This window comes from Xiphophorus hellerii, chromosome 6 (genome assembly GCF_003331165.1).
Source record: "Xiphophorus hellerii strain 12219 chromosome 6, Xiphophorus_hellerii-4.1, whole genome shotgun sequence".
Taxonomy (NCBI): domain Eukaryota; kingdom Metazoa; phylum Chordata; class Actinopteri; order Cyprinodontiformes; family Poeciliidae; genus Xiphophorus; species Xiphophorus hellerii.
This window is the reverse complement of record NC_045677.1, coordinates 28,132,858-28,151,840: the sequence shown is the minus strand read 5'-3', so window position 1 is coordinate 28,151,840 and position 18,983 is coordinate 28,132,858. Positions and strand designations below refer to the sequence as shown.

Sequence of the window (18,983 nt, the reverse complement as noted above, 5' to 3'; positions counted from 1 at the left end):
TTCATAATCTGTACTCTTTTGGTTGAATGTAGTTTTTATTTCCATTTTGGTTTTATGTTGTGTTTACTTTTTATTGAAGTGCATTTTGTAATGGCGACTGAGAGTCCATTTTATTTTTGCTTTTGGTTGTTTTGTTTATTTTGTTTACCAGTTCCAGTGTTAAGTGTTCTTTTAAACATAAAGTGTATTTATTTTTGGCAGAATGTGCTTGCATTACAGTTATTACAGTTTAAAATGGTCTTCAAACAATACTATTGTTTATTGCAATAATTTCTGAGACAATAGTTCAGCTAGATTTATCATGACAGGCCTACTTTTGCATTCCTTGTTCATGCATGTGATCTTATATTTCTATGATGTTTGAAATAAATAAATGAAGTGAAATAAAAACTTTTTAGGGAGGCACAATTCTAGACTTTTCTAAGATTGACGGGGGTCCAGATCCCCCCGAGCCTCCTGGGATTTCTGCCCGTGATCTCTATTCAGCTGAAGCTAAAAGTGCATCATCTTCATTTTAATTTATTGTTAAATGTAAAAAATAAAATCAGTCTAAAGGACTGGTAAAAACATTAATGTAGTGTTCTCACTTCAGTTCAGGGGTCCAGACCAGTTATATAAGGAGACTGGTAAACTGTCCAAGTAGAAACATGCAAATGGTTTTCTTCACATCTACATTTCTGAAATATCTCTCTGTCACTCCAAATTTGTTCTGTGGGACATGTTTAAGTTAAATGGATCAGGTGTCTCCAACAGTGATGACAGGAAATTATTTCTTTGCGTTATGTCTCTCAAACATCCAGTTTTCATGAATGCAGTGTCTGATGGTTGCTATGGAGACCTGATGCCTCCAGGATGTTCCTCTTGGCTGCAGTTCTCTTACAGAGAGACCTGGAGATGTGTTGACCTGCTCCACCATCCTCCTCACTGTGTGGTGTTGAGATAAACTCATCCAGCCTCAACTCTCATAAATTCAGTTGTTTCCCTATGTGCGCAGTTTGAGCAATAATGAATGGGTTTTAATTTTAGGCCAGTTTTTTCTATCTTTTCTTGGATCCATGTCATTTTTAATATCAACACATTTGCCTTGTTTATGGAAATGATGTGAGATTAAACACATGTCTAATGTAGGTCGAGTTCGTCACTGTATAAAGACCGAAAGATTAAACGTTTAATTGTGAAAGAAATTTAAAATCTGTATGAAACTGTACTTCTGGGTTAAAATATGAATGTAGTTGAAATCTTAACATTTCGCCCACAGCTCAAATTTAGTGAGGAAGACTTCACCTGATTTTTAGTTAAATTCTATAAACTAATTTTAGATTAACCGTATGATGCCTACAGACCAGAATCTCCAGGAAAAACCAGGCTGATCCATGAGATAGTTATCAATTAAATTATATTAATGATGTCATCCTTTGTTCCCACAGACCTCCAACAGCCAAGTGTCTCCAATGAGGAAGAAGCTTTTGCCATCCAACAAGTCTGTAGCCTGGCAAATGGGTCCAGTCAGGACCAGAAAGAAGCAGAACATCAGTGGACTGAAGAGGAACAGATGGAACCAGAACCAAAATGGATTAAAGAAGAAGGGAAGGAACCAGAACCTGCACTGCTCAATCATGAGCAAATAGAATATCCACTAAAATACGTAAGAAAAGAGGAGCTAGATTCTTCCGTGCTTCAACATGAACAGCAGCCACCAGAACATGTACCAACTGGACTGGACCAGAAGAACCTCTGCAGCAATCAGGAGAGAGAGCAGCTTGTCCAGAAACAGTTTGCTGCTTTGATTCAGACTTCTACTCTTCAGGAAGATACAAGTGAAGAAGAGAGAACAGAGCAGCTTTCCCTTCAAAACTCTCCAGTGATTGAGAGCAAAAATCAGGAAGGAAGCAGCTCCTCTGACTCAGAGAGTCAGGCTGGTACCAGTACAAAGAAAAGATCTTTTAAATGTGATGTTTGTGGAATATGTTACACACGACAGTGGATGTTGAAAAAACATTACAGAACTCACACTGGTGAGAATATTTCATGTGAAACATGCGGAAAAGGTTTCTCACAAATTTGTGATTTAAAAGTCCACAAGAAAATTCATACAGGTGAGAAGCCTTTTTCATGTCAGTCTTGCGGAAAAACCTTCTCTCACATTCACAATTTATATCGCCACAGGAGTATTTATGCAGGTGAGGAGCCTTTTTCATGTGAATCATGTGGAAAAAGTTTTTCTAAACTGAGTCAATTAAATTACCACAAGAAATCTCATACAAATGGGAGGCCTTTTTCATGTGAAACTAGAAGTTTAAATCGTCATAAGAAAAGTCATTCAGGTGAACTGCCTTTTTCATGCCAGTCATCCGGAAACAGTTTCTCACAAAATAAGTAATTTGTCACATGAAAACTCATACAAGTCAAAGGCCGTTTTGAAGCCAAACTTGTGGAAAAGTTTTCTGTGAAATTGATCATTTAGATATACTCAGGAGAACCCACATGGGTGAGATACGGTTTTCGCATGAAATATGGGATGAAAAATGTCTTTCATTATGGTAAACTGAATTTGCACATGAAACAAATATATAACAAGTATGTAAGAATGATGGAGTTGGAATTGCAAAGTCCAGAACTCTCCAACACAGTTGCTCAACATTAAATGTCCTGCAGGTTTTAGATTCATTCCTGTTCCTTGGGCGTTGTCAAGAATTTTGGGCCCCATAACAATCTGATCAACTTTAAAAAGTGAGGTTACACGTAAAATTAAAAATCTATTGCCTTAAGGTAAGATGAGTTCTTTACTGTATGAATGCCCTAAAGTTAAACATCTAATTGTAAAAAAAGTATCAGTATGAAACTGTACTTCTGGATTAAAATCTTTAGAGCATTTTTGCCACAGCTGTAATTTAGTGTGGTGGACACTTTACCTGCTTTTCCGTTAAACTCTACAAACCTATTTGATATTAACTGGATGATGCCTACAGACCGGAATCTCCAGGAAAAACCAGGCTGATCCATGAGATAGTCATCAATTAAATTATACACTGCCTGGCCAAAAAAAAAGTCGCCACCAAAAAATGGTCGCACTCTCTAATATTTTGTTGGACCGCCTTTAGCTCTGATTACAGCCTGCATTCGCTGTGGCATTGTTTCAATAAGCTTCTGCAGTGTCACAAGATTTATTTCCATCCAGTGTTGCATTAATCTTTCACCAAGGTCTTGTATTGATGATGGGAGAGTCTGACCACTGCGCAAAGCCTTCTCCAGCACATCCCAAAGATTCTCAATGGGGTTAAGGTCTGGACTCTGTGGTGGCCAATCCATGTGTGAAAAAGATGTCTCATGCTCCCTGAACCACTCTTTCACAATGTGAGCCCGATGAATCCTGGCATTGTCATCTTGGAATATGCCCGTTCCATTTGGGAAGACAAAATCCATTGATGGAATAACCTGGTCATTCAGTATATTCAGCTAGTCAGCTGACCTCATTCTTTGGGCCACAATGTTGCTGAACCTAGACCTGACCAACTGCAGCAACCCCAGATCATAGCACTGCCCCCACAGGCTTGTACAGTAGGCACTAGGCATCATGGGTGCATCACTTCACCTGCCTCTCTTCTTACCCTGATGCGCCCATCACTCTGGAACAGGGTAAATCTGGACTCATCAGACCACATGACCCTCTTCCATTCCTCCAGAGTCCAATCTTTATGCTCCCTAGCAAACTGAAGCCTTTTTTTCTGGTTAGCCTTACTGATTAGAGGTTTTCTTACGGCTATACAGCTGTTCAATCCCAACCCCTTGAGTTCCCTTCGCATTGTGCGTGTGGAAATGCTTTTGCGTTCACAATTAAACATACTCCTGAGTTCTGCTGTTTTTCTTCGATTTGATTTGACCAAACGTTTAAGTAATCGCCGATCACGATCATTCAGGATTTTTTTCCGACCACATTTCTTCCTGGAAGACGATGGTTCCCCACCATCCTTCCAGTTTTTAATGATGCGTTGGACAGTTCTTAACCCAATTCTAGTAGTTTCTGCAACCTCCTTAGATGTTTTCTCTGCTTGATGCATGCCAATGATTTGACCCTTCTTAAACAGACTAACGTCTTTTCCACGACCACAGGATGTGTCTTTTGCCATGGTTGTTTAAGAAATGAGGAGTTACTCATTGCATCAGCTGGGGTTAAATAACTTGTTGCCAGCTGAAAGATAATCGCCTATGCAGTACTTATCCAATAGGAGGCTTGTACATATTTGCTTAGTTAAATCCAGGTGGCGACTTTTTTTTTTGGGCCAGGCAGTGTATTAATGATGTCATCCTTTGTTCCCACAGACCTCCAACAGCCAAGTGTCTCCAATGAGGAGGAAGCTTCTGCCATTAAACGAGTCTGGAGCCTGGCAAGTAGGTCCAGTCAGGACCAGAAAGAAGCAGAACATCAGTGGACTGAAGAGGTACAGATGGAACCAGAACCAAAAAGGATTAAAAAAGAAGAAAACAAACCAGAACCTACACTGCTCAAACATGAGGAAATAGAATATCGACTAATATACGTAAGAAAGGAGGAGCTAGATTCTTCAGTGCTTCAACATGAACAGCAGCCACCAGAACATTTACCAACTGGACAGGACCAGAAGAACCTCTGCAGCAGTCAGGAGGGAGAGCAGCTTGTCCAGAAGCAGTTTGCTGCTTTGATTGAGACTTCTACTCTTCAGGAAGATGATATGAATGAAGAAGAGAGAAGAGCAGAGCAGCTTTCCCTTCATATCTCTCCAGTGGTTGAGAGAAAAGATCAGGAAGGAAGCAGCTCCTCTGTGTCAGAGAGTCAGTCTGGTACCAGTACAAAGAAAAGATCTTTCAAATGTGACATTTGTGGGAGATGTTACACACGACAGTATAAATTGAAAAACCATTACAAAACTCACACTGGTGAGAGACGTTTTTCATGTGAAATATGCGGAAAAAGTTTTTCTCGAAGTAATATTTTAAAATGTCACAAGACCACTCATACAGGTGAGAGACCTTTTTCATGCCAGTTATGCGGAAAGAGATTCTCTCGACGTTGTAATTTAAAGTACCACAAAAGAATTCATACGGGTGAGAAGCCTTTTTCATGCCAGTCTTGTGGAAGAAGTTTTACTCGAAGTAGTCATTTAAATGACCACAAGAAAATTCATACTGGTGAGAAGCTTTTTTCATGCCAGTCATGTGGAAAACGTTTTACTCGAAGTAGTACTTTAAATGACCACAAGAAAATTCATACAGGTGAGGGGCTTTTTTCATGCCAGTCATGTGGAAAAAGTTTCTGTCAAATGAGAATTTTAAATCGTCACAAGACGATTCATACAAGTGAGAAGCCTTTTCCTTGTCAAACATGTGGGAGAAGATTCAATCGAAGGGATGCTTTGAACAGTCACATGAAAATTCATACAGGCCGGGGACTGCGTTGAAGCCAAACTTGTGAAAAAATTTGAAATGTATTACTTATTCTCTTTAGAACTCACATGGTGAAATGTGTTTTCCACATAAAATATGGTGGGGAAAGTGTTCTTTTATTATTGTGAACTGAATTTTCATAAAACACAAAAGTGACAATTAGGCATTTAACTCACACAGATTCACTGTAATAAATATTAAACAATGTCTTGGATTGTTTTCACTTTGCAAAACACATTAGACCCTCAGCTATTTTTGGTTGCCCATTAATGGAGTTTTTCAAATTTTAGAGCATATCTGTGAACAAAAGAGATACTTTTAGCTTTTTTATAGATTTTGGAATAACTGTTTATGCGATTTGTGGCAGATGTGTAATTTTTACCTACTTGATGATTTGTGTATTTTATTTTTTTAATAAATGGTAAAAAATGTTACATCGACAGGAAATATAAAAATATTGCTGAGTAATTATGTTACTGGAAGAGATTGCTAACAATACTTAAACCCACAACTACCGAGTCTTAAAGTGAAAACGACACCTATTAATGGTCTTTTAATAGAGACTGGAGAGACTCCAATGGAAATGAGATGAATACAATTATCTCTATATAGGATGGAAATTATAGAACAAAATGTAACTTCAACAATTTTACAAAACTGTTGGGAAGATCCAAATTTCCATAGTTATGGATTTGGGTGGATTGTAGAAAAATGCGCTAAAATGTATGGATTAGAGAACAAGGAAATGATGAAGTTTAATCTGATTAGTGTTGTTCCTCCTTGACTATTTAATGAGGTAAATATAGACATGAGACTTCATAAAATGAAAAATGATTGGAATTCAAGTAAAGACAGACATATTTAAGAAACTCACATTGTGATTACCTTATATATATTCAGATGGTTCTGAGAATATAAAAGGATGTGTGGGAATATATATACCAGATTTTGAAATATATATTTCCAAACAATTATCAGACCAATTATCTGTTTTAACAGCAGAAATTGTGGCAGTTATACCAAACCTTCAGTAGGTTGAGGAGAACGGGAGAGATTGAGAAGAATGGTTAGGAGGACAGGAATGTTGGGAAATGAAGAAAACATAGTGGATATTTACAGATTAAGTAAAGCATTATTTATTCTTCTTCAAAATACAACATTTAAAAAAAACTAAATTTAATGCATGTAATGTTGCTACACACTCATGTACAGTAGGTGGCGGTATAGCTTAAAGTTGCTTCCGATCCGCCATGATAGAAAAGAAGAAGAAGCTAGCATACGCTAAGCTAGAAAACTGCTGCATTGTCCCATTCCTGCTAATATTTCAGCAACCATGTCTTCAGCTCAGCATCTCAGAGAGTTTATCAGAGAGAGACTAACTGCTGCTGCTCAAGAAATCTTCACCGAGGTTGAAAAAACCATCATTTGCTACGAGGAAGAGCTCGATGCTCAGCGCAGGATGATGCGGATCAACTGGAAACCAGAAATTAAGCTACACAGAGTCGGTTCGGAGCTGCAGAGACAAAGTTCTGGTAGGTCTGGATAAAGGTGCTGATGTTTTCACTGAAGACAGCAGAGATCCGTCAGCGGCGATAGTTGCTGCAGCTCCAGCTGCTGCTAAACGGGGCTGAACAGAAACTGCTTTAGCTGCTAGCTCTGATGCTACAGAGGCTGATAGTTTTGGAGCTCAGGACAAAATGTTGCAACAGAAAAATTGTTTATGAGTCTCTGAAAACCAGATGGAGATCATTCAAGCCCCGTGACTAAATATATATTTTTCAAGTCTTATCAGTGCTGTAAATTCTGGAATATAGTGTGTAAATTCTTCATTTATAAGCTCATACGTAATTTTGTAAATGCTAAAATAAATAATTGCATGATGTCCGTCGACACACCTCCAGGTCTGATTACTGCGGTGAAGGTTATTAGGAAAGAGAGAAGGGAGGAAGGATGAGCTGTGTTGTTTTTTTTCATAGGGGCACAGAACAAAAGTATGAAACAAAAAACGTGCAATATTTCATTGTTTCTTATAATAATTGAGCCACAGCGCCAATTGCATGTCTGGAGCTGCAGAGGTTGCACAGCCCTGATCTCGCAGAGCAAAGCTGTAATCCCTTCTCAGACCAGCTGATGCTAAAAATGCAAAATCCTCAAGACTTTTAAATTGTATATTGATGCATTTTAATGTGTATTTTTTGCCAACTTGGAAATATGGCAATGTTCACAGAGCAAGCTGTATCTGTTGCAAAAGAGAGAAAAAGGTCACTTTTTAACAGTAAAGAATTGAAATAATTGTTTTTCACTTTGCTGAACATGTGATTAAATCAAATTTTGCTCTGTATTCAACATGGTGGCACTACACAAAGCTGCGTAAACCTTTAAGAATTTGGGACGAACAGGTGATTATGAGCTGAAAGAGGACTGTACGGTCAGCTTTGGAAGCAAATACTAACAAACAAATTATTTTGTACTGGAAGCCGTCTGGAAAACTGGACTATGTGCCACGTCAGCTGAGAGTAAACCCAACGAGAAGTGGCAGTCATCTGTGATCAAGTCTCTTCCAATGGCTTTTGAAACTTCTCCAGCAAGATGCCAGGCTGTTTCTCACATTTTGAGAAAGTTACTGAACTGGAGCGTAAAATATTAATGCTACGTAGGACACAGGACGCGGAGAACTTCATGGACACCGTGGTGATTGACCAGAGTCAGACGGTGACCACTGCACAGCTGACTGACACCATACCTGTAGAGGTTGACAAACAACCCATGAGTTCCACCCCTGCGCCTGTGGTTCACAATGTGATCCTCCAGCCATTGGTTCACCGTCAGCCATTGACAACTTGTGTCCAGCGGGGGAATCCAGTCAAACACACTGGCTTCAGCATGGGGCAAGACCCAAGCAGAAGACCCAAAGCGACAGAGGTTTTGGCAGCTCTGCTGCCCGAATGCTAACCAAGACCAGAAGACAGGCTCACATCACATCTGTTTTAAAATCGTTGCATTGGCTCCTAGTATGTCTCAAGATTGATTTTAAGATTCGTTTACTGTTTTTTTAAATCTCTTAATGGTCTTTCACCATCTTATCTTGCAGAGCTGCTATTACCTTACGTACTCCTGCAGACCCTGAGGTCCTCTGGCACCGAACTATTAACTGTTCCCAGAGTCAGAACACACACTTAGGGTGAAACTTCTTTCCAGTGTTTCTCCAGGGAGACCTGGAGATGTTTTGTCCTGCACCACCATCTCCCTCAGAGTGTGTTGTTGAGAGAAACTCATCCAACCTCATTGCTCACACTTCCAGTTACTAATCTAGATGCACAGTCGGAGCAGTGGTTTACTTTATAGGTTTACATTTCAGGCAAGTCATTTCAGTATATTCTTGGATCCACTTCCTTTTGAACATCAACATATCTGCCTTAGAGAAAATGCTCTCTTCTCTTTCTTCTTTTGAACACCAGATTAGTGAAACAAGTCTTGGTGTCTCATCACATTTATAAGCCAGAGAAACAGAATGCCATGTTTTACTGATTAAACTTCTACACAGTCTGAACAACTTTAAAATGTGAGGTTACACGTAAAATTAAAAATCTATTGTCTTAATGTAAGATGAGTTCTGTACTGTATGAATGCCCTAAAATTAAACATCTAATTGTAAAAAAAATATCTGTTTGAAACTGTACCTCTGGATTAAAATCTTTAGAGCATTTTTGCCACAGCTGTAATTTAGTGTGGTGGACACTTTACCTGCTTTTCCGTTAAACTCTACAAACTTATTTGATATTAACTGGATGATGCCTACAGACCGGAATCTCCAGGAAAATCCAGGCTGATCCATGAGATAGTCATCAATTAAATTATATTAATGATGTCATCCTTTGTTCCCACAGACCTCCAACAGCCTAGTGTCTCCAATGAGGAGGAAGCTTCTGCCATTAAACGAGTCTGGAGCCTGGCAAGTAGATCCAGTTATGACCAGAAACAACATCAGTGGACTGAAGAGGAACATATGGAACCAGAACCAAAATGGATTAAAAAAGAAGAGGAGGAACCAGAACCTGCACTGCTCAAACATGAGGAAATAGAATATCCACTAACATATGTAAGAAAAGAGGAACTAGAGTCTTCAGTGCTTCAACATGAACAGCAGCCACCAGAACATTTACCAACTGGACAGGACCAGAAGAACCTCTGCAGCAGTCAGGAGGGAGAGCAGCTTGTCCAGAAGCAGTTTGCTGCTTTGATTGAGACTTCTACTCTTCAGGAAGATACAAGTGAAGAAGAGAGAACAGAGCAGCTTTCCCTTCATATCTCTCCAGTGGTTGAGAGCAAAGATCAGGAAGGAAGCAGCTCCTCTGTGTCAGAGAGTCAGTCTGATACCAGTACAAAGAAAAGATCTTTCAAATGTGACATTTGTGGGAGATGTTACAGACAACTGTGTAAATTGAAAAACCATTACAAAACTCACACTGGTGAGAGACCTTTTTCATGTGAAATATGCGGAAAAAGTTTTTCTCTAAGTTATATTTTAAAATGTCACAAGACAACTCATACAGGTGAGAAACCTTTTTCATGCCAGTTATGCGGAAAGAGATTCTCTCGACTTGGTAATTTAAAGGACCACAAAAGAACTCATACAGGTGAGAAGCCTTTTTCATGTCAGTCATGTGGAAAGAGTTTCTGTCAAATTAGTGTTTTAAATCGTCACAAGAAAATTCACACAGGTGAGAAGATTTTTTCATGCCAGTCATGTGGAAGAAGTTTTACTCGAAGTAGTACTTTAAATGACCACAAGAAAATTCATACTGGGGAGAGGCCTTTTTCATGCCAGTCATGTGGAAAAAGTTTCTGTCAAATGAGAATTTTAAAACGTCACAAGACGATTCATACAAGTGAGAAGCCTTTTCCTTGTCAAACATGTGGGAGAAGATTCAGTCGAAGGGATGCTTTGAACAGTCACATGAAAATTCATACAGGCCGGGGACTGCGTTGAAGCCAGACTTGTGAGAAAATTTGAAATGTATTACTTATTCTCTTTAGAACTCACATGGGTGAAATGTGTTTTCGACATAAGATACGGTGGGGAAAGTGTTCTTTTATTATTGTGAACTGAATTTTCATAAAACACAAAATTGACAAGTAGGCATTTAACTCACACAGATTCACTGTAATAAATATTAAACAATGTCTTGGATTGTTTTCACTTTGCAAAACACATTAGACCCTCAGCTATTTTTGTTGCCCATTAATGGATTTTTAAAAAATGATTATTTTAGAGCATATATGTATAGATATACTGTATATTTATATATAGTTATGTATAGATATCTCTATATAGATATAAAAAATCATTTATAAATGTATGTGCCACTTGTATGTCTCTAACAACTTAGGAGCTCTGACAACTGCAAAGTACAGTGATATTAGTGATACTTTTAGCTTTTTTATATATATTAGGATATATGTGGCGGATGTGTAATTTTTTACCTACTTGATGATTTGTGTACTTTATTTTGTTATTTTTTGATAAATGGTTTGGACTACTTTTTGTCTGGAAATAAAGACATGAATTGATATGGAGTACTTTTTTTCCCCCCCGTTTATTGCCTATCCACACACTGTAGTTCATTTAGGGGCGTTATTGCACCAATTTGTGATCCATTGTGTTTTTGTATTAAAAAATGTTACATCGACAGGGAATATAAAAATATTACTGAGTAATTATGTTACTGGAAGAGATTTATACTTAAACCCACAACTACAGAGTCTTAAAGTGAAAACGACACCTATTAATGTTATTTTAATAGAGACTGTTGAGACTCCAATGGAAATCAGATGAATACAATTATCTCTATATTGGATGGAAGTTATAGAAGAAAATGTAACTTCAACCATTTTGAAGAGTTCACTGAAGGTTATTATGAAGGAGAGAAGGGAGGAACGATGTGCTGTGTTGTTTTTTTAATAGGGGCACAGAACAAATGTATGAAACAGAAAACGTGCAATATTTCATTGTTTTTTATTATAATTGAGCCACAGAGCCTATTGCAGGTCTGGAGCTGCAGATGTTGCACAGCCCTGATCTCGCAGAGCAAAGCTGTAATCCTGTATGAAACTGTACTTCTGGATTAAAATTTTTAGAACATTTTTGCCACAGCTGTAATTTAGTGTGGTGGACACTTTACTTGATTTTCCGTTAAACCCTACAAACATAATTGATTTTAACCGTATGATGCCTACAGACCAGAATCTCCAGGAGAAACCAGGCTGATCCATGAGATAGTCATCAATTAAATTATATTAATGATGTCATCCTTTGTTCCCACAGACCTCCAACAGCCAAGTGTCTCCAATGAGGACAAAGCTTCAGCCATCCAACAAGTCTTTAGCCTGGCAATTAGATCCAGTCAGGACCAGAAACAACATAAGTGGACTGAAGAGGAACAGATGGAACCAGAACCAAAATGGATTAAAAAAGAAGAGGAGGAACCAGAACCTGCACTTCTCAAACATGAGGAAATAGAATATCCACTAACATATGTAAGAAAAGAGGAACTAGAGTTTTCAGTGCTTCAACATGAACAGCAGCCACCAGAACATTTACTAACTGGACAGGACCAGAAGAACCTCTACAGCTGTCAGGAGGGAGAACAGCTTGTCCAGAAGCAGTTTGCTGCTTTGACTGAGACTTCTACTTTTCAGGAAGATGATATGAATGAAGAAGAGACAAAAACAGAGCAGTTTTCCCTTCATATCTCTCCACTGGTTGAGAGCAAAGATCAGGAAGGAAGCAGCTCCTCTGTGTCAGAGAGTCAGTCTGGTACCAGTACAAAGAAAAGATCTTTCAAATGTGACATTTGTGGGAGATTTTACACACAACAGTATAAATTGAAAAACCATTACAAAACTCACACTGGTGAGAGACGTTTTTCATGTGAAATATGCGGAAAAAGTTTTTCTCTAAGTTATATTTTAAATGTCACAAGACCACTCATACAGGTGAGAGACCTTTTTCATGCCAGTTATGCGGAAAGAGATTCTCTCGACTTGGTCATTTAAAGGACCACAAAAGAACTCATACAGGTGAGAAGCCTTTTCCTTGTCAAACATGTGGAAGAAGATTCAGTCGAAGGGATAATTTGAACAGCCACATAAAAACTCATACAGGCCGGGGACTTCGTTGAAGCCAAACTTGTGAAAAAATTTGAAATGTATTACTTATTCTCTTTAGAACCCACATGGTGAAATGTGTTTTCCACATAAATTAAGGTGGGGAAAGTGTTCTTTTATTATTGTGAACTGAATTTTCACATAATACAAAAGTGACAATTCGGCATTTAACTCGCACAGATTCACTGTAATAAATATTAAACAATGTCTTGGATTGTTTTCACTTTGCAAAACACATTAGACCCTCAGCTATTTTTGGATGGCCATTATTGGATTTTTTCAAATTTTAGAGCATATCTGTGAACAAAAGAGATACTTTTAGCTTTTTTATAGATTTTGGAATAACTGTTTATGCGATTTGTGGCAGATGTGTAATTTTTACCTACTTGATGATTTGTGTATTTTATTTTTTTAATAAATGGTAAAAAATGTTACATCGACAGGAAAAATAAAAATATTGCTGAGTAATTATGTTACTGGAAGAGATTGCTAACAATACTTAAACCCACAACTACCGAGTCTTAAAGTGAAAACGACACCTATTAATGGTCTTTTAATAGAGACTGGAGAGACTCCAATGGAAATGAGATGAATACAATTATCTCTATATAGGATGGAAATTATAGAACAAAATGTAACTTCAACAATTTTACAAAACTGTTGGGAATATTCAAATTTCCATAGTTGTGGATTTGGGTGGATTGTAGAAAAATGCGCTAAAATGTATGGATTAGAGAACAAGGAAATAATGAAGTTTAATCTGATTAGTGTTGTTCCTCCTTGACTATTTAATGAGGTAAATATAGACATGAGACTTCATAAAATGAAAAATGATTGGAATTCAAATGAAGTAGGGGTAAAGATAGACATATTTAAGAAACTCACATTGTGATTACCTTAAATATATTCAGATGGTTCTAAGAACATTAAAGGATGTGTGGGAATATATACACCAGATTTTGAAATATATATTTCCAAACAATTATCAGGCCAATTATCTGTTTTTACAGCAGAAATTGTGGCAGTTATACCAAACCTTCAGTAGGTTGAGGAGAACGGGAGAGATTGAGAAGAATGGTTAGGAGGACAGGAATGTTGGGAAATGAAGAAAACATAGTGGATATTTACAGATTAAGTAAAGCATTATTTATTCTTCTTCAAAATATAACATGTTGCTACACACTCATGTACAGTAGGTGGCGGTATAGCTTAAAGTTGCTTCCGATCCGCAATGACAGAAAAGAAGCAGAAGCTAGCATACGCTAAGCTAGAAAACTGCTGCATTGTCCCATTCCTGCTAATATTTCAGCAACCATGTCTTCAGCTCAGCATCTCAGAGAGTTTATCAGAGAGAGACTAACTGCTGCTGCTCAAGAAATCTTCACCGAGGTTGAAAAAACCATCATTTGCTACGAGGAAGAGCTCGATGCTCAGCGCAGGATGATGGGGATCAACTGGAAACCAGAAATTAAGCTACACAGAGTCGGTTCGGAGCTGCAGAGACAAAGTTCTGGTAGGTCTGGATAAAGGTGCTGATGTTTTCACTGAAGACAGCAGAGATCCGTCAGCGGCGATAGTTGCTGCAGCTCCAGCTGCTGCTAAACGGGGCTGAACAGAAACTGCTTTAGCTGCTAGCTCTGATGCTACAGAGGCTGATAGTTTTGGAGCTCAGGACAAAATGTTGCAACAGAAAAATTGTTTATGAGTCTCTGAAAACCTGATGGAGATCATTCAAGCCCCGTGACTAAATATATATTTCCAAGTATTATCAGTGCTGTAAATTCTGGAATATAGTGTGTAAATTCTTCATTTATAAGCTCGTACGTAATTTTGTAAATGCTAAAATAAATAATTGCATGATGTCCGTCCACACACCTCCAGGTCTGATTACTGCGGTGAAGGTTATTAGGAAAGAGAGAAGGGAGGAAGGATGAGCTGTGTTGTTTTTTTCATAGGGGCACAGAACAAATGTATGAAACAAAAAACGTGCAATATTTCATTGTTTCTTATAATAATTGAGCCACAGCGCCAATTGCATGTCTGGAGCTGCAGAGGTTGCACAGCCCTGATCTCGCAGAGCAAAGCTGTAATCCCTTCTCAGACCAGCTGATGCTAAAAATGCAAAATCCTCAAGACTTTTAAATTGTATATTGATGCATTTTAATGTGTATTTTTTGCCAACTTGGAAATATGGCAATGTTCACAGAGCAAGCTGTATCTGTTGCAAAAGAGAGAAAAAGGTCACTTTTTAACAGTAAAGAATTGAAATAATTGTTTTTCACTTTGCTGAACATGTGATTAAATCAAATTTTGCTCTGTATTCAACATGGTGGCACTACACAAAGCTGCGTAAACCTTTAAGAATTTGGGGCGAACAGGTGATTATGAGCTGAAAGAGGACTGTACGGTCAGCTTTGGAAGCAAATACTAACAAACAAATTATTTTGTACTAGAAGCCGTCTGGAAAACTGGACTATGTGCCACGTCAGCTGAGAGTAAACCCAACGAGAAGTGGCAGTCATCTGTGATCAAGTCTCTTCCAATGGCTTTTGAAACTTCTCCAGCAAGATGCCAGGCTGTTTCTCACTTTTTGAGAAGGTTACTGAACTGGAGCGTAAAGTATTAATGCTACGTAGGACACAGGACGCGGAGAACTTCATGGACACCGTGGTGATTGACCAGACTCAGACGGTGACCACTGCACAGCTGACTGACACCATACCTGTAGAGGTTGACAAACAACCCAGGAGTTCCACCCCTGCGCCTGTGGTTCACAATGTGGTCAGTGATCCTCCAGCCATTGGTTCACCGTCGGCCATTGGCAACTTGTGTCCAGCGGGGGAATCCAGTCAAACACACTGGCTTCAGCATGGGGCAAGACCCAAGCAGAAGACCCAAAGCGACAGAGGTTTTGGCATGAATAAAAGCTCTGTTGCCCGAATGCTAACCAAGACCAGAAGACAGGCTCACATCACATCTGTTTTAAAATCGTTGCATTGGCTCCTAGTATGTCTCAAGATTGATTTTGAGATTCGTTTACTGTTTTTTTAAATCTCTTAATGGTCTTTCACCATCTTATCTTGCAGAGCTGCTATTACCTTACGAACTCCTGCAGACCCTGAGGTCCTCTGGCACCGAACTATTAACTGTTCCCAGAGTCAGAACACACACTTAGGGTGAAACTTCTTTCCAGTGTTTGGTCCTCGTTTGTGGAACGGTCTGCCAGAGAACTTGAGGGCTCCAGAAAACGTTGTTGTCTTTAAGACAGGGCTCAAGACCCATCTTTTTAATTGTATTTCCTGAAGTGACTCATTTTTGCTTAGCCTGTGCATTTTCAGGGTGTTTGTTTTTTATTGATCTGTACGCTGCTTTTAGTGTGAAGGGTGATTTATAAATAAAATTGATTGATTGAAGTTATAACAAAACACATTTAAACAATCAAATATCTCCAGCAAAAAATACCTATAATGTACATATAAAGTCAATTTTTGGTTGTAGTTGTACTTTTTAGGAGCACAAATACCTAAACAGTGACTAGTCCCACCATTTTGGATGGCGAAGTTAGAACACGCAGGAGCGAACTGTCCCAATTCTCAAATGTTTGCACGCTTGAAATCTACAGACTGAAACCCTTGTGTGCTGTTTGACTGAGTCCACACTTCATAGGGGGGTGTAAGGTGCAGCATTGGGACCTGGCCAGGGAGACCTGGAGATGTTTTGTCCTGCACCACTGTTACGACTGGAGTTGTTAAATGTTATTATGTAAATGAGTGTGCAGGTACTTGTTTTTGATTGGTGCCTGGAGGACGACGGGGGACGTCCGATTGGTGGCTTCCCGGATGTGAGGAGTATAAAAGCGGCTGACGTGGACTTGCTGGAAGATCCCTCCTCTGCTCATCTCAACCGGCCACATTGTTTGTTTTGTTTGTTCAACATCTTGGTTTGGAGTTTGTAGGAGTGAGCTGCCATTTATGTTGCCTTAGTTCTTTCTGTTTTTTTAGTTAGGGAGGTAAGTTTTTGTCATTTGGTTTATTTATTTTCGGTTAGGTAAGTTGATTATTATTTAGATAGTTCCTTTTGTTTGTTGTTTTGGCACTAGCTCATTCTGAAGTTATATGCTCCATTTTTGTTATATTTAAATCAAACATATATTTTTTAATAAATATCATTGTAAAATGTTTAACTTTGTATGTGTTGGCTGTTTGGGATGGGACGAGGAGGGACCTTTCATGTTATGATCTGGCCACCCCTAGACGGGTCGTAACACCCACCATCTCCCTCAGAGTGTGTTGTTGAGAGAAACTCATCCAACCTCATCTCTCACACTTCCAGTTACTAATCTAGATGCACAGTCGGAGCAGTGGTTTACGTTATAGGTTTACTCATCACATTTATAAGCCAGAGAAACAGAATGCCATATTTTACTGACTTAAGTTTCTACACAGTCTGATCAACTTTAAAAAGTGAGGTTACACGTAAAATTAAAAATCTATTATCTTAAGGTAAGATGAGTTCTTTACTGTATGAATGCCCTAAAATTAAACATCTAATTGTAAAAATAATATCTGTATGAAACTGTACTTCTGGATTAATATCTTTAGAGCATTTTTGCCACAGCTGTAATTTAGTGTGGTGGACACTTTACCTGCTTTTCTATTAAACTCTACAAACATATTTGTTATTAACTGGATGATGCCTACAGACCAGAATCTCCAGGAAAAACCAGGCTGATCCATGAGATAGTCATCAATTAAATTATATTAATGATGTCATCCTTTGTTCCCACAGACCTCCAACAGCCAAGTGTCTCCAATGAGGAAGAAGCTTCTGCCATTAAACGAGTCTGGAGCCTGGCAAGTAGGTCCAGTTATGACCAGAAACAACATCAGTGGACTGAAGAGGAACATATGGAACTAGAACCAAAATGGATTAAAAAAGAAGAGGAGGAACCAGAACCTGCACTTCTCAAACATGAGCAAATAGAATATCCACTAACATATGTAAGAAAAGAGGAACTAGAGTCTTCAGTGCTTCAACATGAACAGCAGCCACCAGAACATTTACCAACTGGACAGGACCAGAAGAACCTCTGCAGCAGTCAGGAGGGAGAGCAGCTTGTCCAGAAGCAGTTTGCTGCTTTGATTGAGACTCCTACTCTTCAGGAAGATGATATGAATGAAGAAGAGAGAAGAACAGAGCAGCTTTCCCTTCATATCTCTCCAGTGGTTGAGAGCAAAGATCAGGAAGGAAGCAGCTCCTCTGTGTCAGAGAGTCAGTCTGGTACCTGTACAAAGAAAAGATCTTTCAAATGTGATGTTTGTGGGAGATGTTACACACAACAGTATAAATTGAAAAACCATTACAGAACTCACACTGGTGAGAGACGTTTTTCATGTGAAATATGCGGAAAAAGTTTTTTTCTAAGTTATATTTTAAAATGTCACAAGACAACTCATACAGGTGAGAGACCTTTTTCATGCCAGTTATGCGGAAAGAGATTCTCTCGACATGGTCATTTAAAGGACCACAAAAGAACTCATACAGGTGAGAAGCCTTTTTCATGTCAGTCATGTGGAAAGAGTTTCTGTCAAATGAGTATTTTAAATCGTCACAAGACGATTCATACAGGTGAGAAGCCTTTTTCATGCCAGTCATGTGGAAGAAGTTTCTGTCAAATGAGTATTTTAAATCGTCACAAGACGATTCATACAAGTGAGAAGCCTTTTCCTTGTCAAACATGTGGGAGAAGATTCAGTCGAAGGGATAATTTGAACAGTCACATGAAAACTCATACAGGCCGGGGACTGCGTTGAAGCCAAACTTGTGAAAAAATTTGAAATGTATTATTTATTCTCTTTAGAACCCACATGGGTGAAATGTGTTTTCCACATAAAATATGGTGGGGAAAGTGTTCTTTTATTATTGTGAACTGAATTTTCACATAACACAAAAATGACAATTAGGCATTTAACTCACACAGATTCACTGTAATAAATATTAAACAATGTCTTGGATTGTTTTCACTTTGCAATATACGTTAGACCCTCACCTATTTTTGGTTGGCCATTAATGGATTTTTTAAAAACTATTATTTTAGAACATGTATATACAGACATACATTTCTAGATAGATATAGTTATACATAGATATCTCTATATAGATATAAAAAATCATTTATAAATGTATGTGCCACTTGTATGTCTCTAACAACTTAGGAGCTCTGACAACTGCAAAATAGAGTGATATTAGTGATACTTTTAGCTTTTTTATATATATTAGGATATATGTGGCGGATGTGTAATTTTTACCTACTTGATGATTTGTGTATTTTATTTTGTTATTTTTTGATAAATGGTTTGGACTACTTTTTGCCTGGAAATAAAGACATAAGTTGA

At 38.3% G+C, this 18,983-nt stretch overlaps 2 protein-coding genes across 10 annotated transcripts in view; both read left to right on the top strand.

Annotated features, from left to right (window-relative positions):
* LOC116720932 (zinc finger protein 708-like) overlaps positions 1-18,983 on the top strand; it is a 74,765-nt gene extending 55,782 nt beyond the window's left edge. For 4 of the 9 annotated variants that reach the window (XM_032564439.1, XM_032564440.1, XM_032564431.1 and 1 more), the window contains 2 exons: positions 1,428-2,180; positions 4,321-5,700. In XM_032564439.1, coding sequence (XP_032420330.1) covers positions 1,428-2,180; positions 4,321-5,435 — 1,868 coding nt within the window. In that variant the 3' untranslated portion in view covers positions 5,436-5,700. Of the gene's footprint in view, positions 1-1,427; positions 2,181-4,320; positions 5,701-18,132 lie in introns of those variants that run through there. The other 5 variants (XM_032564436.1, XM_032564432.1, XM_032564437.1 and 2 more) reach the window with 5 other exon arrangements.
* Positions 6,654-10,998, top strand: LOC116720983 (zinc finger protein 771-like). The gene is made up of 2 exons (XM_032564533.1): positions 6,654-6,953; positions 9,309-10,998. Exons 1-2 carry the CDS (start codon positions 6,755-6,757, stop codon positions 10,409-10,411), a joined length of 1,302 nt encoding a protein of 433 aa, XP_032420424.1. The 5' UTR covers positions 6,654-6,754; the 3' UTR covers positions 10,412-10,998.

Excerpts from the sequence above, each read along its gene's own strand:
- LOC116720983 (XM_032564533.1), top strand. The coding sequence starts at position 6,755 with ATGTCTTCAGCTCAGCATCTCAGAGAGTTTATCAGAGAGAGACTAACT. Across the intron at positions 6,954-9,308 it reads GCTGCAGAGACAAAGTTCTG|ACCTCCAACAGCCTAGTGTC; the intron begins GTAGGTCTGGAT and ends TTGTTCCCACAG.